Source organism: Phocoena sinus, chromosome 5, assembly GCF_008692025.1.
Source record: "Phocoena sinus isolate mPhoSin1 chromosome 5, mPhoSin1.pri, whole genome shotgun sequence".
NCBI classification, from domain to species: domain Eukaryota; kingdom Metazoa; phylum Chordata; class Mammalia; order Artiodactyla; family Phocoenidae; genus Phocoena; species Phocoena sinus.
In genome coordinates this window covers 25,811,348-25,838,793 of record NC_045767.1, presented here as the reverse complement: position 1 = coordinate 25,838,793, position 27,446 = coordinate 25,811,348, and the positions used below count along the sequence as shown (strand labels likewise).

General features: G+C 35.2%; 1 protein-coding gene across 1 annotated transcript in view; it reads right to left on the bottom strand.

Moving 5' to 3' along the window:
* LOC116754256 (bifunctional heparan sulfate N-deacetylase/N-sulfotransferase 4-like) overlaps positions 1 to 27,446 on the bottom strand; it is a 254,802-nt gene that overhangs the window by 135,464 nt on the left and 91,892 nt on the right. Inside the window, 2 exon segments of the mRNA XM_032632724.1 lie at positions 16,064 to 16,218; positions 24,277 to 24,364. Of these exon segments, the coding sequence (XP_032488615.1) occupies positions 16,064 to 16,218; positions 24,277 to 24,364 (243 nt within the window).

Sequence of the window (27,446 nt, the reverse complement as noted above, 5' to 3'; positions counted from 1 at the left end):
TTAAACATGTTCAGGAAAAAAAAAAAGCTACTATACAGAAAAAAGATGCTGCAGCTAAAATAGGGATTTGGGGGATGGGGGTGTCTGATGGTGCCCTCTGCTAAAAAAATCAAATAGATAAATACATATTGTAGAAATTTTCTGTCTAAGGGAAATTCTTTTATCTACCCATCAATACCAGACTGGCAAGTCAAGGACTGACCATGATACAACACATGACAAGAAAAGGCATTTTTTTCTCTAAATCCATTACTAAGCAGTATGAATATTAATAGCTAGTGAAAAACCAATTCTAATTTCCAAGCAAAAAGTTTATCCTATTCTTCATGTCCTAGGTTTGGTGAAAACAGAAATTGAGAACTTTAGCGACTGCTTGAATAAACTAGCTAAGAAGTTTATTACACAATATCATCCTACTTGTAAAAAGGCCAAAAACCTATACCTATCTGCTGTCAATGGGTAGCTGAAAGGGAAATCAAAATATTTTCGCTTGTTACACAATGCATTGATAATTATGCCATTAATACATGAAATTTTCCATATTAATCTTTGAAATTTTATACAATAACATCTCCTTCTCTCAATACAGAAGAAAGGTCTGGGTTCTTCAACTATTATTCAGCTTTGCAGAAGTCACATATATTACCTTAATTACCTGGACTATGGTTAACAAAAGGCCATTAGAATAACAGGGCACACAAGTTGGTTCATTTTACCTTGGGAAGATACTGTCTGGTTTTCCCACAGATCATCAGCTCTTGCTTGGGGTGTTGTATGGTGCAACTGAGAGCAATGAATTAGGAACCACAAGGCAGAGTGTGGGTTCCCTGTGTAACCAAGTACAAGTCACTTACGAGCTCAGTTTTTTCATTTGTGAAATTGAGAGCTTTCATTATCACTTTAGAAACAAACCTAGGAAGCCTTCTCTACCTGATTTCCAAGCTCAGGGCAATTCAGATTCACATAATTTTACAGATATCAGGGGCTTCAGTGGTCATCTACTTTGACCACTTCGTTTTACTGAAATGGGAATCTGGCTACTAGGCCCAGATAACATGACAATGGCTAGAAGAGAAAGCTATCAACATTACAAACAATAGACTGGAAAACTAGAAAAAGTAGACACAAGAATTCAAAAATTCTATGAACATAGTTTAGGAGCAAATAATCCACGTAATCACAGCTGACTCTGAGAGCACAGCAGGAAAAGAGTATAGTAAAATCATTTGTATTAACATGAAAACCTTTAGCTGTCGTGAAAAATGTGTCATGATGCTTAGTACACATTTACCATTTTTTTTTTTTTTTTTGCGGTACGCGGGCCTCTCACTGTTGTGGCCTCTCCCGTTGCGGAGCACAGGCTCCGGATGCGCAGGCTCAGCAGCCATGGCTCACGGGCCCAGCCGCTCCACGGCATGTGGCATCTTCCCACACCGGGGCGCGAACCCTCATCCCCTGCATCGGCAGGCGTACTCTCAACCACTGCGCCACCAGGGAAGCCCCATTTACCATTTTAAAAGTGGTAAGTTATGTATTTTAAAAGGTTACTCTCTGAAATGCTTAAAACAATAAAGCACTCAAATGCTAAAGATTTTCAGTGACAAATGGATAGCTCACTTATTGTAACACAATATTTCATCTTGATATAGCATATATTAAAGGTTGAACCTATAGGTGTGCAATTTTTTCACACTAAGTTTTATTCACTTTTATTGTAAATAAAACACAAGAATATTAACAGGAAGGTACAAAGGATTGTGATATTTCAATATTGTCATAGAAAAGGAATATGGTAATGGATGAATTGTGTCTGTGAACAATAGTTTCGAACAAGAGATGAGAAATATATGCATATATAATATAAAAAGAAATAAAAAGAAAAAATTAACAGACATAATGATGAAGGGATATCTCTACTGACCACATGGATATATGGAAATACTTTTAAACTGTTGGAAAATGCCATCTATAAATAAACATTCTATATTCAGTAACAAAATCATATAAATGCTCATATAAATGAGCTTCAAGTTTGCTGGTTGGTATCCTATAATCATCCCACTGTGATTTTATTATTTTCTTCTTTCCGAACACCATTTTGCTCATCATAGGTTTTCAATAAGTAGAATTAAATATATTCAAAATCATACAAATATTCCATTTACTAAACATTTAGCAAACTTCCACTGCTCTGTCTTCCAAGGTAATGCCATTAATATTTGATTTCATTATTTAATGCTTTTTCAAGCTTAAAAATATATTTTGCCTGTTTCAGGATTAAAAACTGATACAAAAAATCGTTTCCAAAAATATAGTGGGTTTTAATTTGAAAACCCAGTCTAGAAATTCTAGCTTATCGGGGGAAATTACCAGCAATTATAGCTGCATTTCTATCACAGGGCTTAAATCTAAAAGTAGGATGGCAACTTTGGTATGGAGAATTAGGATAGTGGATTACACAGACTGAAGTATATGAAAAACGAAGTAAAATATAAGTGGTCCCATCCTTAAGGAGCAAGGAAAAGGGAAAAGGGAAGATAAGACTAGAACACAGGCAATTTACTTTTAGGGAGAAGAGACAAAGGCAGTACTTTCCTCTCTCTTCAACTTCTTTTCAGTACAGTCAAGGATAACATTTGAATTAACACAAGATGATGTCACTAAAATATTCTTTAACCCATACCTTTCTGATTTGTTCTTAAGAGTGTGTATATGGTGTAGAGAATGGGAGGTAAGGAAATGCTCCTCCAAATTCAAGAACCCCAGAGCCTGGATGACATTATGTTAGCAGTGACTTGTAGGGAGAGTAGGAGAAAACTGGGGTCAAAACCAGAGTCACCAAACTGGGAGGAGCAGCACAACACAAGTGTGATAACTGTGAAAAACAACAGTCATCATCAAGGACTGCATGAAGGGAGGTGCACTGGAGACTTTCAAGTATTATTCATTAAAAAATGAGATGACAGCATATAAAACACAATATAAGGGGCCAGATGCTAAGGCCTTGTGGGCTCTTTTAAGGTAGTTTGAAGGGCTTTGAGACAAAATGTCACAGAATCTGAAATACATGTTAACAAGATCATTGTAGCTACTTTGATAAGAATAGACTCCACAGGGCCAAGAGTGGAACTGGAGACCAGTGAAGAGGCTATTGAAACAAATTAGTCAAGAAATGATGATATTCTTCTTTCTCTAATTGCCTTAGGTGCAAGGTTAGGTTGTTTATTTGAGATGTTGCCTGTTTCGTAAGGTAGGATTGTATTGCTATAAACTTCCCTCTTAGAACTGCTTTTGCTGCATCCCATAGATTTTGGGTCATTGTGTCTCCATTGTCATTTGTTTCTAGGTATTTTTTGTTTCCCTCTTTGATTTCTTCAGTGCTCTCTTGGTCATTTAGTAGTGTATTGTTTAGCCTCCATGTGCTTGTATTTTTTACAGATCTTTTCCTGTAACTGATAACTAGTCTCATAGCGTTGTGGTCGGAAAAGATACTTCATACGATTTCAGTTTTCTTAAATTTACCAAGGCTTGATTTGTGACCCAAGATATGATCTATCCTGGAGAATATTCCATGAGCACTTGAGAAAAAGTGTATTCTGTTGTTTTTGGATGGAATGTCCTATAAATATCAATTAAGTCCATCTTGTTTAATGTATCATTTAAAGCTTGTGTTTCCTTATTTATTTTCATTTGGATGATCTGTCCATTGGTGAAACTGGGGTGTTAAAGTCCTCTACTATGGTGTGTTACTGTTGATTTCTCCTTTATGGCTGTTAGCATTTGCCTTATATATTGAGGTGCTCTTATGTTGGGTGCATAAATATTTACAATTGTTATATCTTCTTGGATCGATCCCTTGATCATGATGCAGTGTCCTTCTTTGTCTCTTGTAATAATCTTTGTTTTAAAATCTATCTTGTCTGATATGAGAATTGCTACTCCAGCTTTCTTTTGATTTACATTTGCATGGAATATCTTTTTCTATCCCCTCACTTTCAGTCTGTATGTGTCCCAAGGTCTGAAGTGGTTCTCTTGTAGACAGCAAATATATGGGTCTTGTTTTTGTATCCATTCAGCCAGTCTGTGTCTTTGGTTGGAGCATTTAATCCATTTACCTTTAAGGTAATTATCGATATGTATGTTCCTATTCCCATTTCTTAACCCAAAGTTAGCAGAAGGAAAGAAATCATAAAGATCAGATCAGAAATAAATGAAAAAGAAATGAAGGAAATGATAGCAAAGATCAATAAACTAAAAGATTGTTCTTTGAAAAGATAAACAAAATTGATAAACCACTAGCCAGGCTCATCGAGAAAAAAAGGGAGAAGACTCAAATAAATTAGAATTAGAAAATGAAAAAGAAGTAACACTGACACTGCAGAAATATAAAGGACCATGAGAGATTACTACAAGCAACTCTATGCCAATAAAATGGACAACCTGGAAGAAATGGACAAATTCTTAGAAATGCACAACCTGCTGAGACTGAACCAGGAAGAAATAGAAAATATGAACAGACCAATCACAAGCACTGAAATTGAAACTGTGATTAAAAATCTTCCAGCAAACAAAAGCCCAGGACCAGATGGCTTCACAGGTGAATTCTATCAAACATTTAGAGAAGAGCTAACACCTATCCTTCTCAAACTCTTCCAAAATATAGCAGAGGGAGAAACACTCCCAAACTCATTCTATGAGGCCACCATCACCCTGATACCAAAAGCAGACAAAGATGTCACAAAGAAAGAAAGCTACAGGCCAATATCACTGATGAACATAGATGCAAAAATCCTCAATAAAATACTAGCAAACAGAATTCAACAGTACATTAAAAGGATCATACACCATGATCAAGTGGAGTTTATTCCAGGAATGCAAAGATTCTTCAATAAACACAAATCAATCAATGTGATATACCATATTAACAAATTGAAGGAGAAAAAAACATATGATCATCTCAATAGATGCAGAGAAAGCTTTTGACACAATTCAACAACTATTTATGATAAAATCCCTGCAGAAAGTAGGCATAGAGGGAACTTTCCTCAACATAATAAAGGCCATATATGACAAGCCCACAGCCAACATCATCCTCAATGGTGAAAAACTGAAACCGTTTCCACTAAGATCAGGACAAGACAAGGTTGCCCATTCTCATCACTCTTATTCAACATAGTTTTGGAAGTTTTAGCCACAGCAACCAGAGAAGAAAAAGAAATAAAAGAAACCCAAATCAGAAAAGAAGAAGTAAAGGTGTTACTGTTTGCAGATTGCATGATACTCTACATAGAGAATCCTAAAGATGCTACCAGAAAACTACTAGAGCTAAGCAATGAATTTGGTAAAGTAGCAGGATACAAAATTAATGCACAGAAATCTCTGGCATTCTTACACACTAATGATGAAAAATCTGAAAGTGAAATTAAGAAAGCACTCCCATTTACCATTGCAACAAAAACAATAAAATATCTAGGAATAAACCTACCTAAGGAGACAAAAGACTTTTATGCAGAAAATTACAAGACACTGAGGAAAGAAATTAAAGGTGATACAAATAGATGGAGAGATGTACCATGTTCTTGGATTGGAAGAATCAACATTGTGAAAATGACTCTACTACCCAAAGCAATCTACAGATTCAATGCAATCCCTATCAAACTATCACTGGCATTTTTCACAGAACTAGAACAAAAAATTTCACAATTTGTATGGAAACACAAAAGACCTCGAATAGCCAAAGCAATCTCGAGAACGAAAAATGGAGCTGGAGGAATCAGGCTCCCTGACTTCAGACTATACTACAAAGCTACAGTAATCAAGACAGTATGGTACTGCCACAAAAACAGAAAGATCAATGGAACAGGATAGAAAGCCCAGAGATAAACCCACGCACATATGGTCACCTTATCTTTGATAAAGGAGGCAAGAATATACAGTGGAGAAAAGACAGCCTCTTCAGTAAGTGGTGCTGGGAAAACTGGACAGGTACATGTAAAAGTATGAAATTAGAACACTCCCTAACACCATACACAAAAATAAACTCAAAATGGATTAAAGACCTAAATGTAAGGCCAGAAACTATCAAACAGAGGAAAACACAGGCAGAATGCTCTATAACATAAATCATAGCAAGACCCTTTTTGACCCACTTCCTAGAGGAATGGAAATAAAAACAAAAATAAACAAATGGGACCTAATGAAACTTAAAAGCTTCTGCACAGTAAAGGAAACTATTATCAAGACAATAAGGCAACCCTCAGAATAGGAGAAAATATTTGCAAATGAAGCAACTGACAAAGGATTAATCTCCAAAATTTACAAGCAGCTCATGCAGCTCAATATCAAGAAAACAAACAACCCAATCCAAAAATGGCAGAAGGCCTAAATAGACATTTCTCCAAAGATGATATACAGATTGCCAACGAACACATGAAAGAATGCTCAACATCATTAATCATTAGAGAAATGCAAATCAAAACTACAATGAGATATCATCTCACACCAGTCAGAATGGCCATCATCAAAAAATCTAGAAACGATAAATGCTGGAGAGGGTGTGGAGAAAAGGGAACACTCTTCCACTGTTGGTGGGAATGTAAATTGATACAGTCACTATGGAGAACAGTATGGAGGTTCCTTAAAATACTACAAGTAGAACTACCATCCCACTAGTGGGCATATACCGTGAGAAAACCATAATTCAAAAAGAGTCATGTACCAAAATATTCATTGCAGCTCTATTTACAATAGCCAGGACATGGAAGTAACCTAAGTGTCCATCAACAGATGAATGGCTAAAGAAGATGTGGCACATATATACAATGGAATATTACTCGCCATAAAAAGAAAAGAAATTGAATTATTTGTCGTGAGGTGGATGGACCTAGAGTCTGTCATACAGAGTGAAGTAAGTCAGAAAGAGGAAAACAAATACTGTATGCTAACACATATATATGGAATCTAAGGAAAAATGAAAAAAAACCCAGTCCTGAAGTACCTAGGGTTAAGACGGGATTAAAGACACAGACGTACTAGAGCATGGACTTGAGGATATGGGGAGGGGGAATGGTAAGCTGTGACAAAGTGAGAGAGTGGCATGGACATATATACACTACCAAATGTAAAATAGATAGCTAGTGGGAAGCAGCCGCATAGCACAGGGAGATCAGCTCCGTGCTTTGTGACCACATAGAGGGGTGGGATAGGGAGGGTGGGAAGGAGGGAGTCGCAAGAGGGAAGAGATATGGGAACATATGTATATGTATAACTGATTCACTTTGTTATAAAGCAGAAACTAACACACCATTGTAAAGCAATTATACTCCAATAAAGATGTTTAAAAAAAGAGAAATGATGATGGATATCAGTCCTTTCATTTTTCAAAGTCAAGTGATAAATATATAATAGTAAAGATGTCTTCTGTCTAAACAAATTGTCCATAACTATAGTTAAAGCTGAGTAATTTTTTATTAAATCAAAATAGTTGGAAAGTCCTCCTTTATTCTCCAATTTAAAACATGATTCATTTAGAGATATGCAGAGATGGGTAATAGTTCTTCTTGGGTACATATTTTGCAACTAGACTTTTAACTTTTATTATATCAATAGGACAGTTATATGAAAATACTTTAATAAGGACATACATTTGAAATATCTATAGTCTTTTAAGAGACTATCAGCAAGACACTGCATGAAAAAATATTCACGAGCTTTCATTTAAAATAGTCTATGTTCAGCTTAAAAAAAAAAATGATGATAGAGTTCAGACATCTGGAATGGTGCTGTGAGGAGCTCCGTGGTCCCTTTTCCAGCAAAACAACCATACCTGGTAGAAATTATTTTTTTTTAATGCCAAGCATTTTAAATCTCTGGAAAATGAACCAAGAAGATACAGCAAAGAAATATTTATTCAAGAAATCTACTAAGATTGGTAAGAACAGTGAAAGTGTGTAGCATTTGAGCCATGGCCCACCCCTTTCCCCACATGCTCTAGTTTAAAGTGGCAAAATCCCTACCCACATTGGGTGCAGCCAAGAACACAGGGGGTACCTCTCCTCCTCAAGGTAGCCACACTCGTAGAGCAGAAACTGTATCCCAGATGCAGACCAAGAATACTGGAACCATGATTTGTCCTGGCTCCAGCTCAATTATAGGGTGGTAGTTCTAAGCCAGGAGAGGCAAGCTGAGAGGACCAGAGGCTACTATCTCAACCCAGCACCCTGATCATAAATCTGGGTATCACTCTGTGAGAAGGGGCCATTATCTCTACCCTCAGCTCTGGAGCATTGGTGTAGAGATTTTGCCCAGGGTAGGAGGCACACCGTAAGAAGAGAGAGTTCCTAAGTTCTCTCGAAGGGAACTGACTTTTTTTGGGACAGAGAGTTAAGAAGTTCAAACCTAAGATCACTGTTGAAAACAAATGATGATTTTGATAATAAGCAATTAAGAGGAGGTTGTTTTCATTTTAATTAAGATTAACAACAAGCTGATAATAGACCAAACAAAAGTTTACTAGACAGAATCGGGGAAAGAGACAGCTCGGGTTGCTCCTGGAGTCATAAAAAGCCTCATATACTGGCTTCAAAGACTACTGTGAAAAGGCCCACATTTCAGTGGTTCAGAGTATGGCACAATTTGCATCCTAGGGCATTGTCAAAAACAATAAAGCATATTGTTGGTAATTACTGTAGGTTCTTATCTAGCTAACTTTTATACCTGGCTAGCTGTCTACCACAGGCAGACAGCTTAATAGAGACATCAGGAAAAGATGCAAAAGCAACCTTACTAAAAATACTGTTATGACAGAGTGACTGTGCTGCCTCTGAGGAGTAGCGTTGAGGCTACACACTACAAGGGAAAGGGTCTTCACTTCAATTTCCCAATCATATACTAAACAAGTAAACTGATGAGTAAATAACAACAACAAAACCCTGGAGATGGGAGGAGGGAATCAATATCAAGAGTGCTGCAAACATTATTTAAAATGTCCAGTTTTAAGAAGAAAATTACAAGATATGCAAAGAAACTGGAAGGGTGACCTATAGACAGGACAATAAAGTAACCAATGCAAACTGTCTTTAAAGGGCCCAGATGCCAGACTTAGTAGACAAAGATTTCAAATGTATTCTAAGAACTGAAACAAACCATACTTCCAGACATAAAGGAATATATGATAACAGTGACTCATCAAATAGATCATATCAATAAAAAGACAGAAATTATTAAAAAAGAATCAAGTGGAAATCCTGCAATTGAAAAGTACAATTACTAAAATGAAAAATTTATTAGAGAGGTTCAACAGTACATTAGAAGAAAGATCCCATGAACTTAAAGATAGATCTATAGAGATTATGCAGTCTGAAGAACTGAGAGGAAAAAAATAAGAATATTCAGTAGAATCTCAGAGAAATGTAGGACACTGTTAAGTGCATCAGTATATTTGGTTATTACCTTAACACCAAAACCAGACAAAGATATCATAATAAAAGAAAACTACAGATGAATATCCTTATAGATGAATATCCTTATAGAACATATATGCAAAACCCTCAACAAAACACTAGCAGTTAAATTCAACAACATATGAAAAGCATTATACACCATGGTCAGTGGGATTTATCACACACACGTAAGGTTGGTTTAATGTCTAAAAATCAATTAATGTAATATACTATAACAATAAAAAAAGAAAAAAAACATAATCAACTGGATAGACACCAAAAAAAAAAATCATGTGACAAATCCAACAGCCTTTTATGATAAAAATACTCAACTGAGTAGGAATAGACAGAAAATTCAACTTGATAATGAGTATCTATAAAAAGCCCACAATTAAGATCATGCTTAATGGTGAAGGACTGGATGCTTCCCTCCTAAGATCAGGAATAAGACAAGGATATTTGGTCTTACCATTTCTATTCAACATTATATTCCAGGTTCTAGTCAGGGAAATTAAACAATAAAATGAAATAAACTGTATACAAACTGGAGAAGAAGTAAAACTATCTTTATTTACATATAACATGATCTTGCATATAGACTATCCTGAGGAATCCATTAAAAAAACCTCTAGAACTAATAAGTGAGTACAGCAAATTTGAAGGTTACAAGGTCCATATACAAAAATCAATTGTACTTCTATGCATAAAAATGAACAATGTGAAAATGAAATTAATAAAAATTTCCATTTACAATAGCATTAAAAAGAATACAATACTTAGGATTATTTTTAATAAAAGCAGTGTAAAACATAGACTCTGAAAATTATAAAATATTGTTGGAAGAAATTAAAGACCACCTAAATAAATGAAAAAACAGCCCATGTTTATGTATCAGAAGAGCTAATGTTGTTAAGATGACAATATTTCCCAAATTGATCTGTGGATTCAATGCTATCCTTATCAAAATTCCAGCCGGCCATTGTGCAGAAATTGATAAGCTGATCCTACAATTCATATGGTAATTTCAAAGAACTTCAAAGAGCCAAAACAATCTGCATGTTGTGAATTGCCCTCTAGAGTGGCCCACATGGTGAGGAACTGAGGGTGGACCCAGGCAACAACTGAGGAGAAACTCAGGTCCATAGTCTTACAATCCATGAGGAACTGAATCTTGTCAACAACCATGTGAGTGAACTTCAGAGCTGGTCCACCCTCTAGTTGAGCCTCGAAATGACTGCTGCCCCAGCTGACGCTTTGGTTGAAGTCTTTTAAGAGATCCTGAACTGCAGGATCCAGTTAAGTCATATTCAACTTTCTGACCTACACAAACTGTTAGATATCAGTGTGTTGTTTTAAGTTGTTAAGTCTTGGGCTAATTTGTTATGAAGCAATAGATGACAAATACACTCAATTACCAAAGTATTTTACATGGATATTTGTACCACAAGGGTGTGTATTCTGAAGGATCCCTCAAGAACTCATGCAATGGCTGAAAATATTTCAAACTTTTCTTTGCCTGGATGCTTTGCTTCTTTATATTTTATCTAAGTCCATGTTCATGTAAATGACCACTCTGCTGAGTGTACAGACTGCCTTATACATCACTGAACCTCCAAAATGTACTATTTGCTCCATAGTAAACTTTCATCAAATCAATATTTGTTCACAGTTTTACTTTTGATTAAATATTATTACCTTCTCTACATTTCCTACCATTGAAATACATTATTAGTTGTAATTATCAGGGTTTTTTGACATCTGGTATTTGATGTACAAAATAAGGCTACATACTGCATCATTTAGTAAACATAGAGGCTTAGCAGCTATTGAAAGGCAGCTCTCCCTCTGTTTTATTTCATTGTGCCATTAATTCCACTATCATACTCCTTTATTTTTTAATTGAAATCTCTACATAGCTGATTTAGTGTGCAGGTCATTACGACACAAAGATTGTTCATAGTTGCTCTACTTATTTATTTATTTATTTATTTATTTATTTACGGTACGTGGGCCTCTCACTGCTGTGGCCTCTCCCATTGCGGAGCACAGGCTCCGGACACGCAGGCTCAGCGGCCATGGCTCACGGGTCCAGCCGCTCCGCGGCATGTGGGATCTTCCCGGATCGGGGCACGAACCCGTATCCCCTGCATCGGCAGGCGGACTCTCAACCACCGCGCCACCAGGGAAGCCCCATAGTTGCTCTTTGAACAGTTTGGGATTCTATGAGAACAATTTAAATGTCAGAATTTTTCATATCAGGGATATTGTGCTTATTATGAAAAAAATTATATAGAGTTCATAAATACGTGTAGTGTTTTAAAAGCAGATTTAAAAACCTGTGCCTTTATTTCAAGAATCCTTTACTTATGAATAAGGTTTCCAAATGTTTGATAAAATGTCAAAAAAACCTCACAGCATTTTTGAAAAGTTACCACTGAAGACAGAAAGTGCTCTTTTTCCCTTTGGGTTATTTTTGGTCTGCTACTGTTAGTGAACTGAAAAGCTCTACTCATTTGGAAATTTTAATGAATCTATACACAAAACTTATAACAACAAACCACCATTTCTTACTTTCCCCCCACAAATCTATTGTGAAATAAAAATAAATAATTCAGGTTTATGCTACAGGCATTCTCTCTGTGTTTGAGAAGGAGATGTGTGTTGAGCCAGGAATGATTTTTGGTAGCTTTTTCATCAAGCATTTTAATATTAGCTGATTTTTTTTTTTTTTTTTTTTTTTTGCGGTACGCGGGCCTCTCACTGTTGTGGCCTCTCCCGTTGCGGAGCAACAGGCTCCGGACGCACAGGCTCAGCGGCCATGGCTCACGGGCCCAGCCGCTCCGTGGCATGTGGGATCTTCCCGGACCGGGGCACGAACCCGTGTCCCCTGCATCGGCAGGCAGACTCTCAACCACTGCGCCACCAGGGAAGCCCTCTGTTGTCATCTTTGAAGTGTTGTTTTTATTTAGTGACAATAAAAAGTCACTAAAATAAAACTAGTCATACTAAAAGTATGATTTAGTAAAAAAAAAAAAAAAAGGGATCAAAATTATTTCCCCCTACCCTACTGCCATACAAGTATAATGTCTTGCAATGACCATATCTGGGTTGCCTGTGCTAATCATTAGATTAACACCTTCTATAAAAACATACACATGCACGCACACTCATGGCATATATGTTCATGGATTAAACATACATATATATGCACACACAAGCACACACTCACACTGCATACACATGTGCTCATGGATTAAACACAGACATACATGTAACTGCCCATACATATACACAAATATTCACACTGCATACATAAGTGTGCATGGATTAAGAAATAATGATGCTGTACGGTAATAATAGTTCTTCTGACATAATGAAATAGTAAAGAAACAGACTTGCAATATGTTTTTCTCATGACCTTTAGACATATTACAACAGAAAATAAACTCTACCCAGAGAGAATTCGGAGAAATTCTACAAATGGAACCATTTCGATTGATTAACAGTTTTTGAAATATCAGTATGAAGCTACTAATATGTTATTTGAATCATTTCTGTAAATGTTGTGAGAACAACTGTGCCTTTCACTGATAGTCCCTCTGCCAGACAAGGTCATATCAAGGAATAGGGAGGAATGTCAGGATGAAATTCCTTTTAATTTTTTTCAGTATAAATTGGTCATTTAGTTTGAAAATCTCTTCCCGTAATTGCTTCGATTGCAGCTAGATGAGTATTTCAAGATGTCCATTCCAAATTTGTGGACTGATGTCAATGATCAAAGAATTTTGGAATTGGAATTGATCAGTGGATTATCTGGCCCAGTGCTTTTGGTTGGCAGATGAGTTGATTTAAATTAATTATCTAAAAACTCTGTAGTTTAGAGTGAAAAAAGGAATCATTACCACCTCAGGGGAGGAAACCGAGGCATAAAGATATTAAATGCGTTGCCAGCTGTATTAGAACTTGTTACTAGCTGTCAGGGATAAAATTTAGCCTGCTAATATAGTGCTTTCCACTACCCTATCCCATCTTGATACTGTTGAGGGTTTTGAAGTGTCATCTGGGCATGGAAAGATAATAATTTAATAAGAAAGAAATACATTTCCTGGCTCTTTGAACAACACACATATTGCCATCCTAGGTTTACAGTTAAAGGTGGGGTTCTGAATGTCACCGCTTGAAGAATCTTGAGAAGTTTTATTGAGCTCAACACCAGAAGGAAAAGGACAATGTCATTTCACTATGTGTGTTTAACGGACTTCACTTTAGTTATATTTTGATTATGCAACATATAATAAGATATTTTTCTTACAAAGTATATTTATAGGCTTCAATCTAGTTTCTAGCCACCAACTAAACAAATGTAATTGTTCTGAATGGACTCTAAATAGCTTTCAACATTTCATTACAAAGCAATTACATCTGAGTCTTTCCCAGTGCTCTCAGCATGGCTTTAAAAAAAAATTACACAAACAGGTGAAATCAACCATTATGAAATATAATCTACATGCCTAAAAAGCAAGGCTTCAGAGTGGGAATGAGGTGGGGGGGGAGGTTTAAGCCAAAAGATAAACACAGTCTATTTTCAAGGTAACTGCACTGAGAGAATTCAGCATGCTTACTCAAGGTAAGTTTATTTTTTTGAAAAAGGAATATTTACTTAATTTTCCAACGTTATGAAGCAGTACAAAATTTTTAGACATTCCCCAAAAGTGAGTGAGGATCAAACTTTTATAAATCCATATTTTGAAAAATATTTGGCTTTTGTAAAGTAAGACAACTGCATAATTGTCTGGATTTAGAAATATCATAATTGATTAATTAACACCCATTGAATACTTATTGTATTCCAGGCACTGCTCTAAGCACATTATACATTTCCTCAAAACAGTCGTATGAGGTAGTTGTCATGATTATTTTCATTTTTACAGATGGGGAAACTGAGACACAGAGTCTAAGTAATTTTTGTTCAAGATCAAGCAGCCATTGATGGAAGGCCAGGATTCAAACACAGGAAATCTGGCGATTGAGTTAATGACCTTAACTGCTTTTTATACTCCCACACTTACTAGTAAGGATCCTATGTGCAGATTTGACACAGTCCTGGAGCTTTAGAGATGGAAAGAGGGGTGAGCCATTAACATAATAGCTAGGCATAACATTATTAAATATCATTGTACTCATATGGCCTTGGGTCTACGCCTCCCAATTTGGCTTTTAAAAAATTAAACGTATCAGCAATCATACAGTGCAAATGAACTGTTTATTTTAAATGAAAACTTGGGGCTTCCCTGGTGGCGCAGTGGTTGAGAGTCCGCCTGCCGATGCAGGGGACACGGGTTCGTGCCCCGGTCCGGGAAGATCCCACATGCCGCGGAGCGGCTGGGCCCATGAGCCATGGCCGCTGAGCCTGTGTGTCCGGAGCCTGTGCTCCGCAACAGGAGAGGCCACAACAGTGAGAGGCCCACGTACCACAAAAAAAAAAAAAAAAAAAAAAAAAAAATTAAATGAAAACTTGAAGACAGAGATTTTAACTGGGGCCCAGGGTCTCTGGGGAATTCACATACCCCTTGTGACCAATTGCCACACTGTGTGAAGATGTGAGAATATTCATCTGAGTATTTTCTGGGGAAAATATTTCTTTCATTAGATTGTTAAAAGGATACATGATTTACTTGATATCCAGCACAGGGGTGGACAGACTTTCTCGGTAAAGGTCCAGATAGTTAATATTTTGGGCTCTGTGGGACATATAATCTCTTTTGCAACTACCCAACTCTGCTGTTGCAGTGAAAAAGCAGCTGCAGACAATGCATAAAGAGAAGAGTTGTGGTACTGTTCCAATAACACTTTATTTATGGACATTGAAATTTGAATTTTATATAATTTTTATGTCACAGAATATTACTGTCTTTGTTTTTCATTTTAAGACGTAATTTAGAAAACCCCAAACAAAACTATCTTAGTTCAGGAACAATAAAAAGCAAGCAGCAGGCCAGATTTGACCCATAGGCCACAGTTTGCCAACTGCTAGTCCAGAACAGTGGTTCTCAAAGTGCAGTCCCAGCAGCAAGGGTATCCTCTGAGAATTTGTTGGAAATGCAAATTCTCAGGCCTCTTGGACAATCTACTAAACCAGAAACTCCAGGAGTGGGCCCAGCATCTGTGTCTTAAAAAGTTTTCTAGGTGAAAAAGTTACATGCTAAAGTTTGAGAAGCACTGATCTAGAGTCATTGTTCTAATGATTCAATTTATCCATCTATTTATTCACCCTTGCAACAAATACTTTTTGAGACGGCAATTATCATGTACTAGAAATACAATGGAGAAAGTACTATTTTCCCTCTTCATAGAATAACCCTTCCATAAATCAGGAGATGGTAACTCTCTGTCAACGACCAATTTTTCTGAAATACATTTTACAGCACATCACGACCCAATACAAATATACACACGTGCCTGAAACGAAATAATACAAAGCAATGTGTACCCTTAATGCTTGTGATGCACTCTGGTATCTTCTGTTTCATTCTATATATTTCTATTAGATTAAATCCAATAAATTGATTTTACAATATATCACAACTCATAGTTTGAAAAATTCTGCAATAAAATGTGCTCACCAGTGCAAATTCCTTGTTGAGAATCATCTGCTCCACTAAAGATGACTCATTGTGGAAGAGGTGGGGCTGCATATGGCTCCACATGTGAGGAAACCACCAGAACTCATCCACAGAACGAAGTAAAAGGTCATCTCCTTCATCCTCCTCTTCAGTCCCTGTACAGCATATAAAATGGCTTAAGTGAAAATTCTATATTAGCTAAAGGTTATGTTTGTCATATTTTTGTTATTCTTCTTGCTCCTGACACATAAATCCGATTTTGTGTTGTTCTAATAAAAGAGAAATGACCATAACCTAAATTACATCAGAGGCAATGCGGGTTGGGGTGGGGGGTAAGTGCAGATAGTTGTTTAGATTTAGAACTTAGGGGAATTTTATCACTGACATTGTTTAGAATAGCTAGCATATGGTGGTAATAAAAAAAAAGACCGAGTATTAGTCAATTTTTTTTTTGTTTTAAATTCATTAACTCTTAATTCTCTCCTTTGTTGCATACATAGGGGAAGCGTAGTCAAAGGTGATTATTCTTTTTACTCTTAAAAATATTTCTTCATATGTCTAATATTGAGCTGAAAAATCTTTAAATTTAATTGATGAAGTTTGTTGATTTTTTTCTGATTATAAAATAATATGTGCTTACTGAAGAAATGTGAGAAGGATAGACAAGTGATACATAAAACTCAAAAACAAAAAACCAAACCAAACAAAAAAACATCTTCCAGAACTAACCCAGTGGAAACGTTTTGGTATCTTTCGTTAACTCCTTTTCTACTTATTTTTTTAAAAGTTGAGGTCTTACTGTATAAATACGTTTGTGTCCTTACATTTTAAACTTACCATTATGAACAAACATTTCTCATTTTGATATAAATATTTTATAAAATGTAAACAATAAATCTATTAACACAATAGAAACTTGACTTGGGAATTTAAAACTAATATTAATTTCTCATCCTCTATTAGGAAAATTTGCTAACAATGCCCAATGCATACAAAAAAGTATTTGTCATGCCACAAGTGAAAAAAAATTAAAGAAAGGAAGGAAAAACAACATCAGCAACTTAGTTCCAAGGAAATTCACTATGTTGCAGGCTATCCAAAAACATTTTCACTGTATGAATTCATAGTTTTTGTACAATTTTACAACATTCAGCCCAATTTTAAAATATTCTGAATTAATAGTATATGAATTGATTCCTATGTGCTCTCTAGATACTTAACTAAATAAGTAAAGTAACAAATCCTGGCTTACAGTGTGAGGTATATTTATTTGGATTATTTTTTTTTAAATTGGAGTATGTTTTATAGGTGATTTTATATCCTTTACTTAGATAAATATTAAGGAAAAATTTTAAAAGACTCTTCTTTAAATATTCCATTTGAGTGCCCTATAGTAAAGATTGCATGAATCATGAAGTAGTGCCATGAAATGGTTAAAGCATATATTTGTTAAAGCATACATTTGGCTATGTGATCTTGTATAAGTTAACTTCTTTGAGTCTTGGTGTCCTGGTTTAAAAATGCGGAAATGAATATTTATCTCACAGGCTCTTGTGAAGAGTCAAGGAGATCAATCTATTAAAGCAGTTAACATTGTGAATTGCAGATAGTTAGCATTCATAAACATTAGGATCAGTTTCTTCTTAAAAATAGTATCTACTGGTTTATACCTGTGGTGTTCTAAATTTACATGTTTCCACACATTATGAAAAATGTTGCCTGCCTATATTATTAAATTCTTGAAGTCAGAGACTGGATCCCTTTAATATGCATTGTATCATGCCACTTCCCTAGGAGAGTAAATAAGGGAATAATTTAATTCAGTCTTAATATATACAGTCAGTGAATTTTAGAGCCTTCATATGTCTGCTTAAGTGCATGTCAATTTCTATGTGTATTTATGTATATGCAATATTCTTGGTATATATTCCATAATCCATAATTCTCAAAAGGTGTAAGGACCACCAAGTTTAGTTAGTATTTTGGCAGTTACTGCTATAACAGTTGCTACTATATAAATATATAAAGGGTAAAGAAATAGGACTTCTGAATGTGATAAAGTTCTATGAATTAGATAAGCAGACAAAAATTCTTAATTTTTGTTAACTTGAGCCAAAACTGTTAGTAATATAGACTTACAATTCATTGGCTTTTGTTAATATATTGAGAATTTCAAATACTGAAATCCAAATGAAGAGAAGTTTGTCACTTCCTCAGATGGATTTTAAGTATGAAGTGTTTATGCCATAGACCAAGTGTCTCTCATGGTCATAATTTAGCAGACTAAGGCGTAGATTAGAAAGGGCTACTTTATGTCACATGAGATGAATGAATTGATCATTCTCCCACAGTTCTGTTGTGCTTTGAATATACAATGTTTGAGAAATGCTTCCATTCATTTTAAACTCCATAGATTGTTATTGGAAGCGGCAGGAAGCACATAATGCATACTTGACCAAGAAAGAGATCAATTACTCAATTTAAAGAAAATTTTGCCAACTATTGATATAAACAGATGTATAACTGATCCTAAAATCTTGGTGATTTTTATACCAGAGAGTGTGTTAATTTATAAGTACTCCCCACAAGGTTAACAGTGATATTTAAAACGTCTTTTTTTACTCCTAGGATTAATTCCCTATCAGCCTTTCTCTTATTTTATACAGGTCATACAATTCAAAGCCACATAAGCCTAGCTCATGACACTAGAAATTGCTTAATGAAAAATGTGATATCAAGTCATGCTGAGGGACCAAAGAAGAATTTCAAATATTTTCAAATATAGCTAAATTAAAATATTAAACTTTTGACTCCTTGTATACACTTATTTTTTATACCTAATTTATGATTAAATTACACTTGAGAATAAAATTTACAGTTCATACATGACTATATTTAGCACAAGTTCTAGTACATTAAGGTGTCTATGTGCAAACTGAGCCTTTCACTTCTAACCTGATCTAGATTCAAATCTACATCACTGTTAATTAAAAATATGGTATTTTTTGTTTTCATTTAAATGTTGTATCATTTGGCTTTACTGATTCCCAGAGGATAAAAGTATTTTAATTCAGAAGTAAAATATTTATGCACTCATTTCTTTGTTTCCGCTCTTGGAGGATCTGTGTTATGAGATAATAGCGTGCTTCTAGAAGTTTTAAAGTCTGCCAAAATAAGAATAATTTTAGCAAGATTTGGGCCATAGGTTAGTTTCCATAAGGCACAGTTGTGACATTAAAATCAGATACATAAATGAATGCAATACATCGTATCAAAGAGAAAAACTCTATAACCATCCTGATAGATGCAGAAAAAGTACTGGAGAAATTCAACAACCATGCACATATATATATATATATATATATACACACACACACACACACACACACACACACACACACACACACACACACACACATATATATTTTTTTTTTTTGCGGTACGCGGGCCTCTCACTGTTGTGGCCTCTCCCGTTGCGGAGCACAGGCTCCGGACGCGCAGGCTCAGTGGCCATGGCTCGCGGGCCCAGCCGCTCCGCGGCATGTGGGATCTTCCCGGACTGGGGCACGAACCAGTGTCCCCTGCATCGGCAGGCGGACTCTCAACCACTGCACCACCAGGGAAGCCCTTTGCACATATATTTTTAAAGTTCCTCAGCAAACTAGGAGTAGATGGAACTTCCTCAACCCAATAAAAAGCATCTACAGAAAAAAATCTACAGCTGTTATATTTCATGCCAAACTAAATGTTTTCCACCTAATACTGGGGACAAGCCAAGGATGTGTGATCTCATCACTTTCATTCAGTGTTGTAATGGAGATCCTTGCCAACTCAATAAAAAGATAATAAGAGGCCTACAGATGTGAAAGGAAAAAGTAAAACTTACTTTATTCGCAGATGACATGATTGTACATATTGAAAATCCTAAAGAATCTACAATAAAAACTATTATAACTAATAGGTGAATATAGGAAGACTACAAGATTAATATTTAAAGAACCATTTGCTATTCTGTATACTAGGACAGTGAACAATTACAAAATAAAAGTACAAAACGCCATTCACAATAGTATCAAAAAACATAAAATACCCATAAATTTAAGAAAAATGTCTAAGACCGCTACAATAAAAACTACCTTATTATTTCTGAGACAAATTTTTAAAGCCCTAAATAAATAGAGAGATATGAGGATCAAAAGACTCAATTTTGTGGCTAGATCAATTTTCTCTGAATTATCTATGGATTCAGATTCTAAAATAAATCTATAGATTCATATTAGGAAGCTTTATAAAAGAAATTGATGGATATTTTAAAAACATAGTGCTATAAAGCAAAGGACCTAGAATAGGTTCTGAAAACTAGAAATAGAAGCTAAAACTATAAAACTTCTACATGTATTATAGATCTCACAATACATCGTTATCATCTTTGTTTTAAACTGTATGTTAAGTTTTGAAGAAATTTTAAAATGAAATAAACTTCTTTTGTATTTACTCGTAAAAAAAATCAGATACCTACAATTCCATTGTCTGCATTATCAATGTTGTACAAATGTTTGTCTTATATTTGCTATTATATATGAAATATTGTAATTCCTCAAAAGCAAGAAGAGGTGTCTAATTTTCTTTGTACACTGTACCTGGCACAGTTCCCTATAAGTGGGTATAGAATAAACTCATTTTAAATAGCATACTAAATGAAAAGTATCATTTGATGATGAAAATTGATTACAAGCTATCTGCATTTCCAAAACTGGAAAATAAAGCCTGGGAAATAATTCAATATTTTAAAATAATATTTGATTTTTAAAAATGCTTTAGGGCTTCCCTGGTAGCGCAGTGGTTGAGAGTCCGCCTGCCGATGCAGGGGACACGGGTTCGTGCCCCGGTCCGGGAAGATCCCTCATGCCGCGGAGTGGCTGGGCCCGTGAGCCATGGCCGCTGGGCCTGTGCATCCGGAGCCTGTGCTCTGCAACAGGAGAGGCCACAACAGTGAGAGGCCCGTGTATAGCAAAAAAAAAAACAACCCAAAACTTTAAAAAGTAATAATAATAATAGAGACTTACATAGCATGACATGCTATGCACTGTTCTAGACAAGAGAGATATTATCATTCCCATTTTGGAGATGTGGAAATTGAGGTACAGAAAAGTGATCTGTTTATGTTCACATAGCTAGCGAAATGTCAGAGACTAGATTTAAACAAAAGCAGGCCATTTCCAATGTCGAGTCTTTGAGCCAATATATTATACAGAAAAGCAAAAGCAAACAAAAGAGAATAAATGTGACACTGTTTTTTACTTTCATGTTTAAAAGTTAATAGTTTTATATAAAGATCTGTTTTCTTTATATAAAAATGACCTCTTATAGAAAAGACCAGTATTTATTCAATTTGTAAATATTATACGAGGTAATTGTTTGATTCATATTCAATTCATTATTAGTTACAGAGAATGGCAATGACTGCCACCAGAAATCATGTCTACAAAAAGTATTTGTAGCCTTCCATCCCTACAAGCCATCTTAATCTTGTAATGTCTCCATTTTTCAATTGAATTTTCATTGTGTAATTCCAATCATGCTTTAAATATTTCCAGACTAAAATATTTTACTCTGAACTCCATGCTTTTATTTTTTTACTTTTAATCAACAGCATGTCCTTCCCCTTTCAATTTGGCACCCATGAGTGACTGACTTTTAGGGAAGGCTTAGTGATATGTCCTTTTTGGGTGAGATTGTTTTTAGCATGTGAAGGACAGAGAGACTGAACAGGAAAGAATACATGGAAAATACAAATAAGTGAAGCAGTCTGAGAAGGCAGAATCTATCATTATTACAGTGGGCATATGTGATTAAGTGTCTTCAAAACAATGAGGCTCATCAATCAGCATCTTCATGCATTGGGAAATCAGATCATCCCGGGAGAAATCTGAGACACTCACTATGACAAGGCCATCTTCTCATGGTTACACATCACAATCAAGTGCATAGGTGAGGAAAACACTTTTCTGATTTGTTAAGCTTGCGACAGTTAAACCTCCATATAGGAATGTGACTAGAAAGGGGAGAGGCATGCCCTCCCCATGGTGAATATCATCAATGTTTAACTCCACTATGGAAGAAACCTTGATATCCCCGAATGAATAAATAAGTACTTAATATATACGACTGCACCCTTGAAAAACGTCATGGATGCATTTCAATGATTCTACACATAAAGTAGCAAATCAAATAAAGTTTCATATTTATGTGAAGGTAATTAAACTTCCAGGACTCACAAATTTATATATAAAAATATAAATACATATATGTACGTATATATGTATATACATATATATATATTACTTAGTCTCTAAAGTGAGTTACCCCACAGCGTAACAGGATAATGTTTCTTCCAGTATTTTTATTAGGTTAGTACTAACATAAAGAGTCAATAAGGTCTATTTAAGAGATATAATACCTTTTTTGTTATTGTTGTTTGGTACCTTCCTCCAACAACCGTCCCTGTGATATTTACTAGTGTGTTGTTCATTTCCTAGTGGATGTGTAGTGTGTACATGTTTGGGATTATAAAAAAGAAATGGGAAGTGTTATAACCTGCTATGAACATTGATGCTGCAAATGTCTGGCAGGTTTAATAGGTCTGAATATGAAAAGTATATAAAAGCTGAGGCTGTTATCCAGATATATTTCAGCCTAAAGAATGGCTTTACTTACCCTATACAGCTATTTAAGACAAAATAGTACTGTTTGTGTGTGAACTCCAAATAATCCCATGGTTTTTTCCCCAGCATGAGTAGATACAGCCTTTAGAGCTACCTGCTTTATAACTTCATAGTCGGTGATTCTTAGGTCTGAATTCATTTCCTGAGGGGACTTTTGAAAAGGATTTACAACACCATGTCTATTTTCAAAACTGTAAGCTAGAATTGCTTTGCCTGTGCAGATGTGATGACCCAAATCTTTCTCTGCAAAACATCCTTTTAAAATATGCAATGATTTGATCAACTGGTCTAAATACAACTTTTCCTTCTATTACTTTAAACAGATTTACATGTTTCAGAGCAGGAGGAGAAAAGCATTAAAGAAAAGCCAATAAGACATTGCTACTTCAATATTCTAATAAACCATACTGAGCTTATTTGGGTAAACATTAAAAAGCCTCTTTGGGTAAATGAACTACATATATGATAATAAAAGACTGCCTTTGCATGGGATATTTTTGATGAGTCACTAAACTGCATGTACTCATAGAGAATACTATGAAATGTTTTCACTAAGATACTGTGAAGTAAGAACGATGCAGAGTCCTAAACAAAGCATTTAGCTTTCAGCAGAGATGGAGAAATAGAAGCAGATAGTAGGTATTGCCCTAATACAGTCTGTAAGACACCATTTTGTGCCATTTTTGTTATTACTATCCAACAATCACTTTTATGCACATAGTTTTCTCTATACTAGTGCCTGACATTGTAATGTTGCTATTCAGAAAATAAGAGCCAAATTCTGGAGGTAAAGATGGGTAAAGAGGTGAGAAATATGAGAACATGGAGTAGTGCATGAACGCCATTCACATTCTGAGAATCTGTTGAGAGGCTGAGACTGAACAGAAGTGTAACTGTGACTGGATAGACATGGAAAGAAATATAAACCTGATTGTGATGGTATTAATGTACGTTGAGCCAAATCACTGTAATATTTTAAAGGAAAATCCTGCAAGGGAAGGTAAATTAAGCAAGATGACTCAAAATCTATTAAATTTCTTTGAGGCTATAAAATTCCTCTCTTATCACTAGATGTTTTCAAAAGGAAAATAATACATACAAAAATGTCACCTGGATTGTCCTACAATTTAAAAACACTGTCCATTATTATTATTATCATTATTATGTCATTGTCATCATCATCATCATCGTCGTCACTATGCTTCCTACTTAGACTATGCTGACACAAGATGCACAGACACACTTAGAACAATGGTTATAGTTTCTTTTACTGAGTTGACAAAGTCAGTTCTCTACCTCTTTTGCCCTTGATCCTAACAGTATTTGAAAAAGTAAACAAGTTCATTGATTTTGGATTTGGCTACTCATAATGCACCCAAGTTTTTCCCATAATCAGCCTGGATATTCTATTTCTCCTACTTATGAAACATTAAAAATCCTCTCTCCTATTTATATGTAGCTGCCTGAGAATACAAAGCTCCTTCTTACCTGTGTGGTAAAACTTCCCTGAAAATCCAAGGTTGAAGGTAAAATTTGCAACCTGAGTGCGCAGTAAATTTTGAGTCTCTAGTAATGCCTGAAATAAATAAGAAATTAACATGATTTTAGAAAAATAAATATGAAGATTTGGGATGCCTCTTTTTCAAAAGTGTATGCATGAGTGAAACAAAATGTGGGCTTTGTTGCTTTTTGGGTTTTTGATGGCTACTGGTATGTATTATAATCACTATTGTTATTATTTTTACTGAAGGTTACGAATTATGAAGCAGTTAAGTCCTAAGCATTTTATAAGCGGCTGAGAGGCAATTCTCTAACCACACAGCACTGAAATCATTTTTCATTTCTGTGTGAGACATTTCTTGAATTTCAGATTATCACACTTCTTTTCCTTGGGGAAAATTTTTCAGAATTGTTGGATGCAGGCAGGTCCTGTATTTGTCGGTAAAGGATAAGAAGTTAACTTTTGTTTGAGTAGTAACTGAGTATTCTACTTAACTGTGCAACCTCTCCTATCATTTTTAAGGCATAATTATTGAGTTGAAAGCTTGGATTTTTACTTTACAAATTAAACAGCAATTTTTATACTTTATAGGATGGTAATTACAAATGAACAAGGAAAGGACAGGTAGGAAATTGGTAATTCCATAAAGAAATATTCTCTAAACATTGCAAAAATTTTCCTAATTTCTCCTTTTGGAATTATTCTATGTTAATTTCTTGTTTGTAGACAGGATAAGAACGTATTATTAAGACTGATTTTTGTTACTACTATCCATCTTTTAAGGTAAATAAAGAGTCAAAGGTTTAGACAATTTCTTTTGAGCATTAGTTATGGTGGCTAAGCATTTGCTTCAAAAATTTGTGAACCTAACTTTTTATTTCTCCAGAGTTAAGAGGGCTCTCCGGCAAATTTGTAAAGAAAAAAAAAAAAAGAAAGAAAGAAATGACCAAATAATTAAAAGGTGGATAAGCTATAGTTTCTGGTTATCCAAGATTGCAGTTATACTGCATGTAATCCTGGCTAACTTATTTAAATATTATCAATTCAATAGAAAAAGGAAAAAATAGACCTAGTAGTTTGACTCAGTTATATAAAATATTCAAAAAAGTTCTCATAAAAAAGCAAACTAGATACTAAAAAGAGAGTAGAGCTAAAAATAAATATATTGAACTAGTTGAGCTTATTGGTAAAGACTGTAGAACATAGCTTTAAAATTAAAAAAAATAAAACGATCATGCATCCTTTTTTCTAAGGGAGTTCCTTTTTCTGGCACTATTGTTATGTTCAGTGCACAATCCCTGAGCTTTCATATATTGAAATAGTTTTTTTTGTTTTTTTTTTTTTTAATTCTTCCTTTCCCTGTTCTCCTCACCGCTCCAACCACATCCACTCAATTTTCTACCTCTGGGGTCTTGAAGTCATTCTTTATTCCACATTTATTTATCCACCATCCATTCTTAAATTCAGTAAATATTCCTTGTAGGTGGATACAGTGTTGGGTTTGGCAAGCATAGTCTCTGTAACCTTGGGCTTTACTGAGAGGGAGAGAGATATTAAATAGAGGGTCCCACAAATGTGTAATTACAAATCATAATAAGTGCTACAAAACAAATCTAGAGCATGTTGTGATAGATGCAATAAGGGATTTAATTTAGACTGGTGAAGTGGGCCTACACTTGATACTTTCTAAGGGGCCATTTTAAAAAGGTCAAACGATTTATTTTTTCCCAATCAGCTTGCTACCACTTTAGGCAGGCCTTCATGTCTTTTTCTTGGGCTTTAAAACACTGTAGACTGCTAACCATATTCCCACCTTCCTCTATTCTGTTTTACACTCTGCAGTCATGCTAACATCCTAGAAGCAGTAAATGCACTCTACCCTTGAGGTCAGGCAAGCCATTCCCTTAATGACTCAGCTTGGTCGGTCATTTCACTTCTCACAACTTTCCTCTTATCTGTGAAATGGGATCATGCTTAACACTTGTTTCACACTATTATCGTGAAGATTACATTGTATTAGGCATACAAAGTGCTTAGCTAAGTGCCTGGTACATAGCAAGAGTTTGATAAATGCTGTTAATGATCACTTAATATGTCATTCTCTTCCCACCAATTAGGTATAAATGGTGCCTTCAGATTTCCATATTAAGCTACCTGCATTGGTATTTCCCCAAATCACCCTGTCGTCTGCACTATTCCCCACCTCCTACATTTCTCCATGTTTTTCTCTGTTTTTTTTTTGGGGGGGGGGGGCTAGAAAGTGTCCAGCTGTTCCCAATCTCATTTTCCAGTCCCAACCCATTTTTAAAGATCTGCCCAAATGCCACCTTTTTGTATGAAGCCTTCCCTGATGCCTTAAAGCTTTTCCTTTTCTCATCTCCCAAAGTAAGTTCCTAAATTGTTTACCTTAAGACTTGCATCATTTTCCACTTTACTATATAACTTTGTATTTTATTTCTCCTTTTAGTCTAAAAGTACCTGAAGGTTGATCAAACCTTACTCATTTTTACACATGCCGTGTTGCTAAATATAGCTTCGTATATATGGAAGGCATTTAAAAGATGTGATAGGAGCATATATTAATGCACAGCTGTCAATTGAAGTAGTTTCATTTATTTTTATTACTAATATTTTTCTGATGGTAAAATGATAAAAATGGCTCATGGACCATACCATTAAATGATATAGATAGGATCTTGCATTTCATGAGCACATTCATAATATGGATGTTTTATAATCTTCTATTGTAAGTTGCCTAGTAAGACAAGCTCACAGAGGTGAGGGCATATGGATTTTCTTCCACTGGCGCTAATTAGCTATATGAAGAATTTGACGGACCTTTCCATTGTTAAAAGAAGTAGAGTTGTCTAGTCACAGGCTCCCAACATGTAATCTTGATTAATGTGGGAGTAAAATGACAATTTCTGTAAGTAAAAACAAAACAAATGGATAAAAAGAAGCAAATTCTAAAAGATTCAAGCTTTCCTACTTCATTGTAACTGAATGTTCTTTGAGTTTCAAAATTCAAGGAAAGAAAGGTTCAATGATAAGAAAAAGAGAGACACAAATAAATATGTATAAAGTGGATATAATTTTTAAAAATAAAACTCAGAAATAAATGTAAAAGAAAAACATGTTAAACCATAAAAATTAATGA